Source organism: Meleagris gallopavo, chromosome 3, assembly GCF_905368555.1.
Source record: "Meleagris gallopavo chromosome 3, MGAL_WU_HG_1.1, whole genome shotgun sequence".
Classification (NCBI taxonomy): Eukaryota; Metazoa; Chordata; class Aves; order Galliformes; family Phasianidae; genus Meleagris; species Meleagris gallopavo.
The window spans coordinates 44,079,398-44,096,567 of record NC_139406.1 but is presented as its reverse complement, the minus strand read 5'-3'; the positions used below and the strand labels follow the sequence as shown (position 1 = coordinate 44,096,567).

At 43.1% G+C, this 17,170-nt stretch overlaps 2 protein-coding genes across 14 annotated transcripts in view; one reads left to right on the top strand and one right to left on the bottom strand.

Annotated features, from left to right (window-relative positions):
• Positions 1–13,761, top strand: part of RALBP1 (ralA binding protein 1) — a 31,146-nt gene extending 17,385 nt beyond the window's left edge. For both annotated transcript variants that reach the window (XM_085220787.1, XM_085220788.1), the window contains exons 3-10: positions 4,857–5,315; positions 6,752–7,101; positions 8,687–8,848; positions 9,068–9,199; positions 10,415–10,522; positions 11,295–11,416; positions 11,802–11,925; positions 12,139–13,761. In XM_085220787.1, the coding sequence (XP_085076913.1) occupies positions 4,857–5,315; positions 6,752–7,101; positions 8,687–8,848; positions 9,068–9,199; positions 10,415–10,522; positions 11,295–11,416; positions 11,802–11,925; positions 12,139–12,402 (1,721 nt within the window). In that variant the 3' untranslated portion in view covers positions 12,403–13,761. The remainder of the gene's footprint in view (positions 1–4,856; positions 5,316–6,751; positions 7,102–8,686; positions 8,849–9,067; positions 9,200–10,414; positions 10,523–11,294; positions 11,417–11,801; positions 11,926–12,138) is intronic.
• Positions 13,762–15,909: 2,148 nt separating this feature from the next.
• Positions 15,910–17,170, bottom strand: part of PPP4R1 (protein phosphatase 4 regulatory subunit 1) — a 62,127-nt gene continuing 60,866 nt past the window's right edge. For all 12 annotated transcript variants that reach the window (XM_085220777.1, XM_085220780.1, XM_085220783.1 and 9 more), the window contains one exon: positions 15,910–17,003. In XM_085220777.1, the coding sequence (XP_085076903.1) occupies positions 16,840–17,003 (164 nt within the window). In that variant the 3' untranslated portion in view covers positions 15,910–16,839. The remainder of the gene's footprint in view (positions 17,004–17,170) is intronic.

Genomic DNA, 17,170 nt, shown 5'->3' with positions numbered 1-17,170 from the left:
ACCATTTCAAGCTTTCATATGCACGCTGTACCACTCATTGAGGCCTAATAACCTCCATTCTTTTTTTCATTAGCTTCTTAGTTTAGTCTAATCTTGCAGTTTTCTCCAATCCAATTCCAGCCCTCTAAAACCTAAGTATCACAGCCACCCAATTGAGTTGTTTTGTTTTTTTTGACAAAGCTTCACAATATTTTTCCATGTTTTACATTGCCTTTGTACATGGCCCAAATGCTGGATGCTATGGATGCCTTTGTGCCTCGCTAATTCCTAGAAGTGAAACTGGGAATACCAAAGCCAATGAGACAGCTCACAAGATTATGGCTTTTTGGAGTGAATACGATGACCATTTGTAATAAGCATGCACACATTCAAATAATTACTCATTAAGAATTTGCAGCCACTACACTACTTTAAATCAAACCCATTTCCTGGATTGCAGAAATTGTTGATTCTACCACAGTTTAGAAGGCCTGTGCCTGAAGGGTACCTTAACTCAAACCCGTGTTATCCTCTAGTTAAAACTAACAACCAAAGTTCCTACAGGTCTTAAGAAAGCTGCTACCTTATTTTTTCTCTTGTAAATAACATTAGCCTAATACTAATACTGAATTGCTGATTCTCTGGGCAGCCTGGTTGGCGACCCTACCTGTGGCAGGGGGGTTGAAACTAGATGATCTTTGAGATCCTTTTCAACCCAGGCCATTTTATGATTCTATGATAAATTCTGTATTAGTTGGTTCTGAAATAAAGCCATTGTCTGTAGGGCTTTTTTCGTCTTTGCAAACCAACTTTGGTAATGCTGCCCTCCTGCCTCTAAATGTATGCCATGGATGCCATGGATGAATTTAGAATTGTGAGAGGTCAGTATTATATACAGCATGGCTGGTTTTCTTTGTTGTGTAATGTGCGTGTCTCATGGCAATAGTCAGACTGAAAGCTGAAGAGGGAAAATGCTACTTCAGCAAGTACCTGCAGATCTGTACACTGCTAGCAACGTAACTGCTCTCTTCCACAAGAGATTATAACGCATTGTACAGCTGATGCAAAGCATTTTTTGTTAGAGGAGTTTAGGGATGAAGTATAAAAATGACATAAATGCAAAATGCAGGAATAGTCACATCTTCTCTTGCAGCTGTAACATAAAAAGCATTCAGCACATCCTGACCCTATTGTATGTATGTCATGTAATCACCAGTCAGATATAGGATTCAGTTGAATACAAACCTTTTGGTATCTCTTGTACCATCCAAACATGGTAATTACTGCAGATACACCCAGAACATTCTACTTATGTAATTGAACAGGGATATCTGGTGGCTTTTCTGCCCGCCTGCTTTGATTTTTTTGGGCAATACACAACCTGCTATGGTTATGTAATTTGGCATTTAAACAATTACTGTCAATCACTTTAATGAGAAACATTTGACACCTTCACCTGTCTTCGACACTAATGATGGGCTCCGTGAGACCCCCAGAGCCCTGAGCTGGAGGACTATGACTACAGTAACAATAAACTCCCAGCCAACTCTCAAGTTGGGCTTGGAGGGTTATAGTAAATGAGGTTACATCAGGCTGGCGGGCAGTCACCAGTGGGGTGCTGTAGGTCCCCATTTTAGAGCCAGTTCTCTTTAACGTTTTCATCAATGACTTGGATGTAGGACTTCAAATTATATTAGGTAAGTTTGTGGACAATGGTAAATTGGGAGGAGCCGTTGAATCCTTTTGGGGCAGAGAGGCCTTGGAGAGAGATCTTGACAGATGGGAGGAGTGGGCAATCACCAGCCACGTGAAGCTGAACAAGAGAAGTGCCAAATGCCGCACACGGGATGGGGCAACCCCAGATAGATGTACAGCCTGGGGACAAGAGGCAGCCCCACAGAAAGGGATCTGGGGTTATGGCTGACAGCAACTCGGACCTGAGCCAGCAGTGTGCCCTGGCTGCCAGAAGGGCCACCCACAGCCTGGGCTGCACCAGGCCCAGCACCGCCACCGAGCAAAAGGAGGAGTTGTCTGCTCCGTGCTGTGCGACCTCACCTCCAGCACTGGCTGCGGGTTTGGCCCCGCTGTATAAAAAGGACATCAAGCCATTCAAGGGCATCCAGAGGAGGGCTACAGTAACAGTGAAGGGTCTAGAGTTCAACAGATAAGTGGAGCAGTTTAGGTCCCTGTGTTTGCTCAGCCCAGAGCAGAGGAGCTGAGGGGAGGCCTGATGGCGGCTGCAGCTCCTCACAGGGAGCGGAGGGGCGGCGCTGAGCTCTGCTCTGTGTGACAGCGACAGGGCCCGAGGGAACGGCATGGGGCTGTGTCAGGGGAGGGCAGCTGGGGGTTGGGGACAGGTGCTTCACCACAGGGCGGTGGGCATGGAACGGGCGGCACAGCCCCGAGTGCTGGAGTTCAAGGGGCATTTGAAGAACAATTCTGGGTGGTCCTTTGTGGAGCTGGAAGTTGTACTCAATCCTTGTGTGTCCCTTCCAAGTTGGGATATTCTATGATGTAATGTAACATGCCACGTTTAAAATTACCTGATTTATCGCGTGCTTTCAATTATTTTTCTTCTGTATAAATTTGGGTTGCTTATATTTCAATGTGTCACTGGTGAAAGAGGTGCTGTAATATTACTACCAGAAGTACAGTTACTTCTAAATAAAATTAGCCTACTCTGGAAGACATAGAAACTCCCGTATGGTATGGGTAAGAGATTCTCAGTGAATCTCTGATGAGTATACATTTGTAAACTTACGTTGCTGAGACAAAGTAGGCTGGTTTTGTATGTGACTTGCTGCTTCATGTCTTCTCATGAAGTCAAGAAATACCAGTTTCAGTAATGTGCTGTTACTGGTGTTACCGAAGGGCTTGAAGAGCATTAAGAATTTGTTTTGCAACACGGAGTGTTGAAATGTGGTGCTTTGCTTATTGCTGGAATCAGCCTCCAAGTGCAGGCTCCTTGTGCTGACTGGCACTGTGGGTGCTGACACTGGGCATGGTACGTGTGTTGGGAGGAACTCCACTTTGTTAGATGGGGCACTGTTACAGCTACCCAGTTGGAAGTGTTGAGGACGGATTGTTCCGGGCTCCCTTTGGTGAAGATTTAGCTTTCTGCTCAGGAGTGACATCTGGGAACCCCATCTTAAATCTGTGCAGCCCCATCTCATTCTGACAGGAAGTGATGGTGAGGTGTACTGCTTTGTCCTGCACCTGCTACATCAGTGCTGTTCTTATCCCAGAACTGAATCCTTAGCTTATGCGTTGCAGATTTCCCTACCCATTTTCATTGTTAGTTTACGAGAAGAGTGAGCAGCGATCTAGCGATATGGGGAGGTCAAGACCTGGTTGCTGCTTATTCTCCAGTAGATCTTTATCCATTCTTCCATGGAATATGTGTTTGGTAGTTCTAGGAAAGAGTCCAGGATGGGAAAACTGGTCAAGTGATTGTAGTTATTTGATTGTAGTCCCACATTTTAATACATTTCATGTTTTTAACTATTAAATATTACTTACAAAGCATATAAGAAGGCTTCAAAATGTAGAGAGCTCTTTGGATGTGCTGAAGTTCTGCTGATAAACTAGTTGCAGCTTTTAGAACAGGTGAATAAAGGTTGTTTTGCACAGAGTGTCTCGCCTGCAGACGTACAACCTCTCATCTTTCCATTAGACTTTCTCACATCACTTAAGGAAGGGTTTAATTTTTCACCAACTAGGTCTGTTCAGTCAGAAACAGCACTTGGCTGTCACTGTGCTTCATTCAGGCAGAGGCACTGTCTACAGGTGGGGGAAGAGTGTCAAGGCATCTGTATAACAGGGGTATCACACTGAGGCAAGAGCTTCTTTTCCACTGCATTGGGGGACGTAGGCGGTGCAGATGACATGCAGGTGAAATGCCTTCTTTGTTGAACAAGTTTCTGGCTTGCTTTCTTTGGGGCACGGTGCGTGTAAAATCACAATGAATTGACATGGAAGTTGCATTGGTTTCTATGTTGTTGGTTTTGGTTGTGGGTTTTTTGTTTAGTTAATGGAGTTTTTTGTTGTTTGGCTGTTCTTTTGTAATCCTCCCTGTTGTTGTTGCCTGAAGGATAGGCAGGGCCAGCTGCGGAGGCGTAGTTAATGAAAATGCTGGTGCAGATGCTTTAAAGGACACTTGGTGTTTTGGTGCTGAAACGGCGTGCTGTGCCACGGACTCGTTTGGAGATCTCACGTACAGTTTTTAAGACAAAAATACAATTTCACTGACAGGTATAGTGGTAGTGCTACTGGAGTTGTTTTATTCTTCCAATGGAAAAGTAAGTTTGCTTGGCTATTTTTTTTTTTTTTTTTTTTTTGACATTTTGTTTGTGACTGTAACTTTATTAATTTCATACTCATCTTAAAATTCATAACGTTTTGGAATGGGGTTGGAGAGTTCAGTGCCTGAAGTTTTGTTTGTTCTTCATTAGAAGGCTTTTTAGGCCTATATGTATGTAGCAGATGATCCTTACCGACTCTTATACTGTTGATTGCAGGAACATAGAGAAGTTGCGAGACGGTTCTTTTTCTTTTGCATTTCCTTGACTATTAAATGGGAAACTAGCACATAAGATGGACATTGCAATTATGAGTAAGTATGTAAAGTATGAATTGTTTAGATCATGCAGGAGGAGTGTGGCTTATCTTTGATGTGACTTGCAATCTCGATTTAGTCTTTGTCCACTTCATTGTGTAACAACTACGAAAAGCCTTCGGAAGAGTGAGGCAGACACTATGTTTTTCCCCATGTAACTTCTCTCTCCTCCTTAGATACTACTTTTTCTCTCCTAGCTGAATATCAGCAAAGCAAACCGACTTACGGTTGTCCTCTTGCCTTTCCCTCCTTTGCCTCCTAGCGGAAGGTTATGCTGCCTTCCAAGAGGACAGTTCTGGCGATGAAGCTGAAAGTCCTTCCAAGTTGAAGCGGTCCAAGGGAATACATGTCTTCAAGAAACCCAGCTTTTCCAAAAAAAAGGAAAAGGATTTTAAAATAAAAGAGAAACCCAAAGATGAAAAACACAAGGAAGACAAGCATAAGGAAGACAAACACAAAGAGAAGAAGTCAAAAGACTTAACTGCGGCAGATGTTGTAAAACAGTGGAAAGAGAAGAAGAAAAAGAAAAAGCCAATTCAGGAGCCAGAGATACCTCAAGTGGATGTTCCAAGTCACAGACCTGTGTTTGGCATTCCGTTGTCTGACGCAGTAGACAGGACCATGATGTATGATGGCATCCGCCTGCCTGCAGTTTTCCGTGAATGTATAGATTACGTCGAGAAGTATGGCATGAAGTGTGAAGGCATCTACAGAGTTTCAGGTATTCTGAGTGTTCTGATGTACACGTTCTTTAGTTTGCATTTGTCTTCTTGTTTTACCACTTTAAACACCTAGAGATGCTATTTAAAGCTGCCTTGATTTTAATTATTGAAAAGATTATCAGGTGGCTAAAGCTAAGCAAACCCTAAAATACCAGAAAAGTTGCTCATGTCATGGTATTGCTTAAAGGCAGTAAAAATATATTTAAATTGACCTGTTGTGATAGGATGATGGTAAGTATGAATTAAATGCGCTGCATTGGCAAGCTTGTATTTTTTTTTTTTAATTTTTATTACTTGTGCATGAGAAATGCTGTGCTTGTTGATGGCAAAAGCAAAGATGAAAAATAACCATTTTACAACTTAAGCTTCCCACTGTTGCTTTTTTCTGTGTATTTTTTTCTTCTTAATAGCTTCTTTTGTTTGGGCAAAGTCACTAATAAGCAGAAAATGCAAGTTTCACATTTAAGCTTAGCCACAGCAGGGTAATTAACCACAGTAGTTGTGTAACACCTGCTTACATAAAGCAGCGTGGTCTGTAGTCGTGTTAAACAAAACAATCCCTTTGTGAGCTCTGTGCAGTGAAACCCAAGCAAGTATTTCAGCGTGCACATTTAAGGGAGCAAAAACAAGTGAGAAAAGGAACCTGGGGGAAAGCACCTGGGACAAGTTACTGTCAGCGCTGCAAAGCAGTAATCAGACAATTGCTAAAGGCTTCATTAAGCTGTCTTTACCTGATGGTCTGCATGGTATTTGGTAGGGATGCTCAGCAGTTTCTTAGTTTCCTCTGTGGGCTCATTCTGGCAGTACATTTTTTTCAGGGCATGCTGCGTTGGGAATGTTCACGGAAGGTTTGTTTTCCGTAAGGTGCTCTTGATGTTTGTACTGTCCAGGTGTTCTCCAGTGCAATAGCACCCTCTGGTGTGCGCGAGAGCACTTAAATTGAGAGCTCTGAAAGACAATGGCCTAGCAGTGTACCAGCACTTGTGGTGCTTTTGGTCTAGTACCAGATCTGGAGGTTGGTGGCCCTGCCTGTGGCAGGGGGGTTGGAATTTGATGATCCTTGGGGTCTCTTCTAACCCAAGCCATTCTATGATTCCCTGAAACATACATTACATTATTCTCTCATTCCTCACCTATTTCATGTTCTTCGATGTAAAGGAACTGCTGGGCCCAGCTGATTTGGAATGTCAGCAGTGCTGGGTTTGGGCCTCATAGCTGTGGTCAGTGCTTTTAGATACAGTGATCAAGTTAATCCTGAATTGCAATTTTAACGTTGTCACATGTGAATAATCTTTAAAAGGTATTTTCAATTAGTTTAATTTGCAAGGAGAAGAGGAATAAGTGCTTCTCAAAAACAAAAACAAACAAACAAAAGACTTATAACTGTTATGCACATAGAGTTGAAGAATTGTGTTCTTTATTTAAATATTTTCAGGAATAAAGTCAAAAGTTGATGAGCTCAAAGCAGCCTATGACCGAGAAGAATCTCCCAACCTGGAAGAATATGAGCCCAACACAGTAGCCAGCTTGCTGAAACAGTACCTACGAGAACTGCCTGAAAACTTGCTTACCAAAGAGCTAATGCCCCGCTTTGAAGATGCTTGTGGAAAGAGCACAGAAGCTGAGAAAGTCCAGGAGTGCCAGAGGCTGCTGAAAGAGCTGCCCGAGTGTAACCATCTCCTCATTTCTTGGCTCATTGTGCACATGGACCACGTTATCGCAAAGGAACTGGAAACAAAAATGAACATCCAGAATATTTCTATAGTGCTCAGCCCTACTGTCCAGGTACGTGCCCCACACAAGTGCTAGAGCAGAGCGTCAGCACAAGAAAGGCTTCTTTATAGGAGTTCTCTTGCAGGTGTGTGTCAGGCACTGTCTGGTTCAGTTAAGCTGAATTAAAGCTCTTCTTTATACTTTGGGAACATAAAATGCAAGAAAGTAGGGGAGGGAAGGCTTTCTGAAGGTGAGTTTGCATAGCATGGGCCTGGTATCAGCTATTATGAAAACACTGCAAAGACTGTTTTTTTACTCTGTGAGCACAAGTAATTCAACATTGAATTAATCTTATAATTCAAGCAAATGAAGAGTTTCTGGGTTTCTGACACAGTGATGACTTAGTGAAGAGTATTTTGTTGCTTAATTTTGCTATCAAGGCACGGAGCCCTGTGCTGCAAACAGATCTTGTGATGATTTGGGTATAATGGCTGTGGTGTCTGCAGTCAGATTGCTGACTAGTTTTCTAGGAAGATTTTGGTGGTTTCTAGACTGGTTAATTCCTTGATGAACAACTTTGTATTAAATGCAGCTCAGAATCAGTCCTATCCATGCCGCTGGAAACATGGCAGTGGGTGTGGGCTTTCTAGAAGAAAGTTCATCTGTCAGAAAAGCACTGCTTTATTAAGAGTCCGGGAGGAGGCCTAGTGGGACAAGGGCTGTTCTTCTCTGCTGTTTTGCTGTGCCAGTTGTTTTCTATGAAACAAAAGCAACTATTAATGTAAAATGATGCAGGCCCAATCGTGCTTCATTGTTGAGTAGATTTTAGCAAGTAAAATACAGGCAGAGACAGAATTCTAATCCTTCTTTCAGGCTGCGTTTTTAAATTTTAATGGAAGGTACAGCATCAGAATAAATATTTGCTTCTATCTCATTTTAAAGCAAGGAATATGGTAGCAGCTCCTTTCAAACAATTTTTTTAACTGTTTTAAATCTGAGAGAGAAGTTGGTGAAAATACTGAAGTTTTGGGAGGAGAGAGGAGGCAGCCATCCATAGCACAGTATGTTTGGTGTTCCTGCTTACCTATTTGCTATCAATTCCACCTTTGCGTGAGCAAAAAGAAAGAGATGGTCATAGAGCTGGAGCATCTCCCCTGTGAGGACAGGCTGAGAGAGTTAGGGCTCTTCAGCCTGGAGAAGGCTCCAGGGGGATCTTATAGAAGCCTTCCAGTACCTGAAGGAGCCTGCAGGAAAGCTGGGGAGGGACTTTTTATAAGGACAGGTAGCGACAGGACAAGGGGAAATGGCTTTAAACTGGCAGAGGGTAGATTTAGATTAGGTACTAGGAAGAAATTCTTTACTGTGAGGGTGGTGAGACATTGCAACAGGTTGCCCAGTGAGGCTGTGAATGCCCCCTCCCTGGAAGCATTCAAGGCCAGGCTGGATGGGGAGGTCTAGAGGGAGGTGTCCCTGCCTATAGCAAGAAGTTTGGAAATAGATGATCATAAAGGTCCTTTCCAATCCAAACCATTCTATGTATTTGCAAGTGATGGAAAGCCCTTGCATTTCTGGAGAAAGATACTGTGCTTCACAGGTGCAGATTATGTGAAGAAATCAACCTAGCCAGTGTTCTCATCTTCCATGCCCTTCCTTTCAGATCAGCAACCGTGTCCTGTATGTATTTTTTACGCATGTTCAAGAGTTCTTTGGGAATGTGACCCTAAAACAGGTAACAAAACCTCTTCGTTGGTCAAACATGGCGACCATGCCAGCACTACCAGAGACACAGGAAAGCATCAAAGAAGAAATCAGACGACAGGTTGGTGAATACTTCAGTTGTTTGGTTTGGTTTTGTCCTGGATTTGATAAATTCAGCAGTAAACTTTCATAAGAGTGTAATTGTATCACAGTTGTCCTGTTGTGGGATGCCACGTGCTTTGAAAAGCAGAACTCCACGCCTTTTGTCATGAAGCCAGTGCTGTATTTTTTCCCCTGCTCTGATGTACTAACGAACTAATTGCCTTGGTTATATTTCTAGGAGTTCCTACTGAACTGTTTACACCGAGACTTGCAGGCAGGGATAAAAGACTTATCCAAAGAAGAGAGACTCTGGGAGGTGCAAAGAATTTTAACAGCTCTTAAGAGGAAGCTAAGAGAAGCCAAGAGACAAGTGAGTAGCTTGCTATTTATTGCCCAAAGGAAGATCATAGATGAAAATGACATTGGAGTATTTCTAACTGCAGCGATTCTTCCCCAAGTCTCATGACTGTCGGTTATTCGCTGCTCATCCCCATTTCTTGGGGTGCATCATTCAGCCTTACTGCCTGGCCCAGTAGTTGAAAGTGCCATGACTGTGAGATGGTTCTATAACCATTGACTGGGGGCTTCTAATGCTCACAGATTGTGACAGGTATGGAATTTTGGCACTCTGGGGGTTATAAGTTGGATTTAGAAAGCGTGGTTGTCACCGAAGCTTTTCATTATGCTTTCCTGCTCTGCTCTGTGAGTTTTAGCATGCAAATTCTAAAGAGAAACATAAAGTTACATTCTAGAATTAAATTTGCAGATTTCTGGTATATTACTTACAGTACTCTTGAGTTGTGAAAGTGTAAAACTACAACTACATTTTTAGGGAAAAGTGGGCCATTAATGAGTTGATAGAGCTGTGACAACTGTGAAAGCATTCCCCAAGGTACACAGAGAGACACAGATAAACCAGGCACTGGGGGGGTGTGGGTGTAGCATGGCTTAACAATGCCTCAATCAAAGGCTCAGTGGAAAAAGAATCATTTGGGCCCTTGGTGGAGCATAAGTTTAGTCTCTTACACTTGTATCCAGGCTGCTATGCTGTAGGTGAAGCAGATATCCCAATTCTTACTTTTCATATGACTCAAAACAAAACATCTGAGCATTCTCACAAACGATGAGAATGCAGGGGAATTAGATCAGCTCCCCCTTTCAATCTTTTCAGTGCAGTTTTTTTTTTCCATCTTAATTCCTAAATGGCTGAGGAGTGGCATCTTCACCCTCCAGCTGTTTTTAAGTGTTTTAACAGTGCATGACTACAACAACGTTTGACAGAGCTCATATCCACTCCATGCTTAACACTGTGTGTTCTGGCCCAACAAAAAGGATGACTGAAGGCTCAAGTGAATGAACTTCCATTTTTTAAACTGTGCTGTGTCCCAGAGCACTGGGTAAGCAGTGAATGCAGCCATTTTGTTTTGCAAATGCTGAAATTAAAAGCATCTTCCTGAAAATTTTTCATAACAAGAGTTATGGTTCTAAATTTGAAAAATAATATGTTGAAAAAAAAACCTCTTCATAACAGTGACTAGTGAGTGGGGCAGGTGGCCTTTTCAGAACTGTCCTCTTTCTCTGGCAGGAGTGTGAAACAAAGATTGCACAAGAAATTGCCAGCCTTTCCAAGGAGGATGTCTCCAAAGAAGAAATGAATGAGAACGAGGAAGTTATAAATATTCTACTTGCTCAGGTAAATGGAAAGCAGTTTGTATGCTGTATTTTCCTGTTCTGCATCATTTAGTCAGAGTTACTAAGCGTGTACTTATTCCTTCTAATATAAACATAAAACATAAGGGGCTTAAATGGGCCTCTCACTCTCTCTGTTAAAATCTGAGGCTTTGTTTGAGCACTAACTAAAGCAGGGAAAGCACGCAGACTGCAGGAGTGTGCCTGAAGCTGAGCAGGCTGCTGTTCAGGCAGGGAGGAGATGGTGTGCAGCAACAACAAGTAGACTTTGTTGTCCACGTGCTTATAAAGCACTGACCACAGTTAGGACTGTTAACTCTTTTCCTGCTGATCAAAGGAAATAAGGCAGCTCTTTTGGCATTCGTGCCTGCCTTGGCTTGCCTCAATAGCTTTGATCTTCCCTCTGCTGCACTTTTCTCTCACTGTAAATCTTCAAAGACCTAGTTTTAGAATTTAGCGTTTGTGGGTTATCCCAGAGCTTTCCCCTGTGATTAAGACAGCAGGCAGCTGCACGTCCAGAACTCGGTGTGTCATCCCCACAGCTGTTCAGCACAGCCATCACCTTGAGGATTCAGAGCAGACATTGTTGGGTTGGAACTTAGAGTTGGGCTGAAGTCTTTGCTGACTCAGTGCCATGCAGGCATGCTAAGTACTTCTGAAAGCAGTTCAGGGAACAGCATCGCCGCGTCCCAGGGCACAGCATTAGAGTAATCCTCAGTGCATGTTCCCACAGAACATAAAGCCAAGGCTGTAAGTGAACTAATTGCTTGTTGCAGGAGAATGAGATTTTAACAGAGCAAGAAGAACTGCTGGCCATGGAGCAGTTTCTGCGGAGACAGATAGCCTCAGAGAAGGAAGAAATTGATCGCCTTCGTGCAGAAATAGCTGAAATACAAAGGTAAAGGGAGACTGCTTGCCTCCGCTCCCCAGCCAGGCATGCGCTCTGGGGAAAAGTAGCAAAACTAAACAACCCTTAGAAGATCACTCTGTGCACATCAGCACGTTTGCAAGATGATTCTTTTTATTGAAATTTCTGCATCTTTTTATCTTTTGGGTTATTTTCTGTTAGTACAGCAATGAAGTTATGATCTAATGGGAGATAGACCTTTGCACCATAAAAAAACATCCCCATAGGAAATCATGGATTTGTTAAATTAAACCAACCCTAATTTTGTTTTCAAAGCCACTTTAGATTATTCAGTGAACGTGAGCAAACTTTATGTTCTCCAGTCCTGACAAACTTGAGCAAGTGTTGTGATCTCAGCTTGTCGTTGCTCTTCCAGTCGCCAGCAACATGGCCGGAGTGAAACAGAGGAATATTCTTCAGAGAGTGAAAGTGAGAGCGAGGATGAGGAGGAGCTGCAGGTCATCCTGGAGGATTTGCAGAGGCAGAATGAGGAGCTGGAGGTAAGACAACTTGAACCTTAGGATTTATGGGCACTCTCCCCCACTGGGGACAGATCATTTTGTGTTGGTTTTGCCCAGGCATGAAACTTGGGCTCCATTTTTCAATTGCTGTTGCATGCAAGCCCATGTTGCTGTATTAGCAGCAAAGCGGTGCTGTGTGCGAGGTACATGCCTGGCTGAGGAGCACTGATGTGTGTTTTCCTTACCTAAAAGATAAAGAACAATCATCTGAACCAAGCAATTCATGAAGAGCGAGAGGCCATCATTGAGCTGCGTGTGCAACTCCGGCTGTTGCAGCGAGCCAAGTCAGAGCAGCAGGCACAGGAGGAGGAGGAAGCGGAAAAGCGTGGGGCTGCTTCTCAGCAGCAAAGGGACGGGGTCCTGGAGACAAAAGCAGCCAAAGAGCAGCCAAAAGCAAGCAAGGAGCAGCAAGTGAAGCCATCTCCAAGCAAAGACAGGAAAGAAACTCCTATTTGATCAGGCTCCTTGGGTATTTATAAGGTAACATCGATCACAGTGTGCAAATAACTGACATTTGGGTCAAACTGCACAACTGGTTGCTGGCTGTGTGCATCCTGTAAAGAACTTTGTCTGCTAAGCCTGGAGACTGTTGTCTCTGCTCTTTGTGGCTTCTGCTCATCAGACTCAGGTGAGTGCAGAGAGGCCAGAAGAGTTCTCCAGCTTCTATCAGATTATTTCAAGACTGGTTTCCTTCAGGTGATTTACAATAATTCAGTAACAGTTTTATTTTAAACCAAACCCATTATTTACATTCATCAGTGCAGAACCGAAGGTCTCATTTTCAGCAAATGAACGCAAACACACCGACACGTACTAATTATTTGCCCTGCAATTCTACTCATTCACCATTATTTCTGCTTATTAACCTCGTCACTTCTTGCTTGTGCCTTTGATACCTTTCTGATGCAGATTATATACATGGGAGCTTTAAATTTATCCTTGGTTGGCTGAAAAGGTGGGAGACTGTGGGGTATCATGTTTACCTGACATGCCCTTAAACTTCTTTTTTTTGTTTTAAGGTGTACTGAATAAATGTAAAACTTGACAGATGTTATTTATGTCTCTGTATGATGGAAGCATTCATCAAGAGCTGTTCATGTGTAGCAGTGCAGCTGATGCATCTGCTCTCTTGCAAACCATCATCACGCCCACTGTGAGACAGGTCTGCGCTGCTGCCCTACAGCCAAGCAGTGCTGTGTTCCTCCCTGAAGGAGCGGCACCAGCTGGAGGCACCGGGCCCAGCAACAGCCTTGGGTTGGCGTTGTAAGTCAGCTTGGTGGCTGCTTTATTTCCTGCCTCCACCCCTCTGAAACCTTTGGCCCTGCGGGCAGCTGAGGGCCATTCCTGTTTCACATGCGACCGCTCCATCAGCCCCCCCCAGGGCAGGCGCAGAGAGCTGCTCTTATTTCTTAATCGGGGTATTTATTTTCAGCACCTGTTGGACATGGTTATAATTCTGTATCTATTGCACTGTTGTGAAGCATTGGCCATGATTTGATTTTGTACAAATAATGCTTTGATATGTTATAGAAAACTGCATAGTATTTTTTTAAAATTTGGAAAGAAGTTTATAAACACAAAAAGCGGTCAGATGACAGATGTTAAATAGAGCATTCTCCCTTGCCTTCGTTACATACATTTTATATATGCTGGCAATATTTAAACTTTTTTTTTGTTGTTTCTTTCACACTAATTCCTATTGAATTGTCACGGATTTTTCTAATGTTCTTCAGAAAAATCTCTTAATCTGGTTAACTTTTATTTTGTTAGGATTGTATTTATCAAGCAAATAAATTCAACAGCCATTTGAAAGGAGTTTGGAGATTATCTGCTTCATAATGTACAATGTCTTTTTCTAATGCAGCCAGTACTTATGCTCCCCACGTAGCACCAGGACCTGTTACTGCCCAGACAGGTGCACAGGATGGCGGTGTTTTGCAGCCAAGAATATCAAAAGAAAAAAACCCACCAATCTGAATCTGTCAGAAAGATTTGACAAGGTTGTCATTTTTCAGCATGCAATTCAGACTCACCCACAGAGGGGAAGATGTCATCTGGAGTGAGCACAATTCACCACCAGCAGCAAAAGCACTCAGTGGTGTCGTTCACAACAGCCTCCAGCAGCTGGAGGCAGAAGCACTGTGAGATGTTGCCAAGCTCACTTACTTGAAGTGGTCTCTCTCAACAAAGGCACAGCAAAATAGCAGTAAGACAGAAATAGCCCAACTCTCCTTTAAGCCTTTGTTGCCATTTGATTCAAACCAAGTCTGCTGGGTTCATTGTTATAGGAAAACCTCAAATGATTAAAACTAACTCCAGTTTCTCTTGACAGTCAAACAGTGCAGCTCTCCTGCTCTTGGCAGCCTCTGCTTTATCACAGTTAGGATTTGCAACCACCTGCAGCTACTCCTTTAGAAATAGCCGGCATACGGAAATATCACTGCCCTTCAGCACAAATAGGTGACAGCATTTAAAGCAAACTATTTATGACTGGAGAGCTGTGATGAGATGGTTAAAAACCTGTTTACTTACCTTCACAATGCAGTTCAGTCAGCTGGAAGTGGTCCTACAGTCAAAACCTACAGCATTTCCATCGCTTCAAGCTCTCATTTCTTCTGATCCAAATTCTGTTTAGTAGAACTGAAAGTTTCAGAGTCTGAAAGCACTGATGGGAGGAGCTGACGTGACAGCCAGATCTACACGCAGACAGGAGGGCTGCCAGACTCATGCAAACACCTCTTTTGGTCAGGCTGAAAGTTGCCCGCTACTCTGCAGCCCTCACGAGAACAGGATCTTACCCACAAGACCAGGAATTTGTACAACAGCCCCTTACTGTTCAAAACAGCAAACACTAATTTGGTATTTGGCTGCTGAAGGCAGTGGCAGAACTATGATCCTCCTTTTGGGAAAGATAGGCTAATAGATGGCAGTTTAGGAGCTACCTCTTTCTGTTCAGTAGTGACTAACAAAAAACAAAAGGAGATATGCAGCCTGACTCTTTATTGAGGGAGAAGCATGGACTTCCACCGGTACTGAAGAAATACAAAGCAAAGAGAAACAGCATCTGAAGACCAATATCACTTTTTCCAACTTACTTAAGCGTATCTTACCTCTAAGAGCTGGAGAATACCTGAAGGCAGCAGAGGTGATGCTTGGCTGTACTGGGTTAGGGCAATACCACATTAGAATGGCAGCAGAACAACCGCACACCAGAAGTACAGGAAAAGTCTAACATAACCAAACCACACCACTGCTATCACAACAAAACCAAGCTTCAAAGCTGACAGAAGTGACTCTTAACCAACTCCATGGTGGCACGCGGGAGTAAAACAGTGGGCTGGTGGGGAATAAATAGCAACTTCCTATTTACTGCAGAGGAAAGTGCCAAAGAATTTTGTTTTCCCAAGAAAACAAGGGGGAAACAGGGAGACACCTCCTTGAGCTTAACCTGTCAGGGGATCAGGCACCCAATTGATAAATGAAAATGTTCTGCCAAAATACATCAAGGACAAGCTGCCACAGCCACCTCCACCTCCTTAGGAAAGTACGCTTCTCACATCTGAGGTTGAGCAGGCTGGAGGAAAAGGTGCCATAAGCAGGTTGCCCCCTGGAAGACAAAGAAGTAGACACTGTAGCTGTCATCTTACAGGAGAGGAAATAAAAGCAGCCGAAGGACAGCATGCACTTTAAGAGCAGTGTGGGCTTACAGCTTTAAGCCTGAACGGAGGAGGCTGTTCAGACTCACCTCGGCAAAGACGTGGTTTCACACCAGAGCAGTGGGCTCCCCAAGCAAACCTGGGCTTCTTGAAAGAACCTAGCAAAACCTCACCTGCATGACCAAAGTGCATCCACACTGCTGCACACATCATCTCAAAGTACAAAATCCTTCCCCATCGTTAAAAAAAATCCCCTTTCCCCATGCAGTCGTCAGTGTAAGGAAAGCGGGGAAAAAATAGACACAAATTTTAAACTTACTCTTTTAATGTCTTAAAAAGGTCACAAGATTGCTTTCAATCTTATTATTAAATTTTATTTGGACAAGTAAAGAACAACTTGTATCACAACAGCTTTAAACAACATGATTAAAGACTGCAGCGCTCCAAGGAGGCTCACAGATATGTACAGTAAATGAAGAAAAACGTTGCACCTCAGAGCTGATCACGATCAAGTTAAAAATACCTGACTTAAAGTATATGTGCTAATAAATTTCCTTTAGGTCATGACCAGCATGAAAATAATTAGGACACAGGTACTCAGCAAAGTTTTCTGCTAATGGGCACAGCAATATGCTGCATTTAAGGATTAAAATCAAATTCTAGTTTAGTGTTAGCACTGAGCCCTTAAGAGAAATCCAAATTTTTACCTTCCCCATTGACACACATGAAAGCTATTCCCACTTAAGGGTGTGCCCAGCTGCACACAGATCGAGTCCTTGAACGATACAATCTCTGGGCACTAATACTGGAGGTCTTACGTCCCGGTACAAATTTGCCTTTCCAGCCATTTCACCTATCAGTTGCTACAGAAAATACTTGCTAAGTTAACTCCTCAGGAGAAACAACGCAGGTCTCTGGAAATCACATCCTTTCTACAATGAAAATGATCTGCCAATTCAAGTTTTATTTGTTCAGGAAGACAGAAGATTTAAGGCTTCGGTGGCAAAAATAATCCTCTGAGCAGTGTTTTTTCTCAAGTCAAGCTGACATAAGTAGGTTTACATTTCCTTGACTTAAAATCCCTGGCATCAGGTTTAGATAACATCCACCTGTTCGTTCTGGCAAGAAATGTCTCCTTCCAAAGAGGTTGTCCTCTATCAACCATTTTAGAAGCACGAGGATATTTTGTTTCAATTTTTTTTTTTTTTTTTAAATTATAGCAACATTCAGGAGATTTTTAATACGTTGATGAAGCAGTGCTCATGGCATCATCCGCTATTTTGGTACTGGCAGGGTGTATGCTTGCAAAGTACTTGACATCGCTGTCATCGTCCATTTGAAGCGCCATGATTGTCTGCTCCACAGCTTCTTGGTGAGAGTTGGCAGAATTTAGAAAATACTCTGTAAGAGAAAATGCAGAAGTCTTAGAGGAGAGAAAGGCAGCAGACACCTCAAGGCAAGCCTCAACATGCAGTCCACAGGGCTCAAAATCCAGGAGACAAACAGCGCACACATATGGTCAAACTGCAGGATCTGAGCAGGCCTGCAACTCCGCTCAGAACAGATCT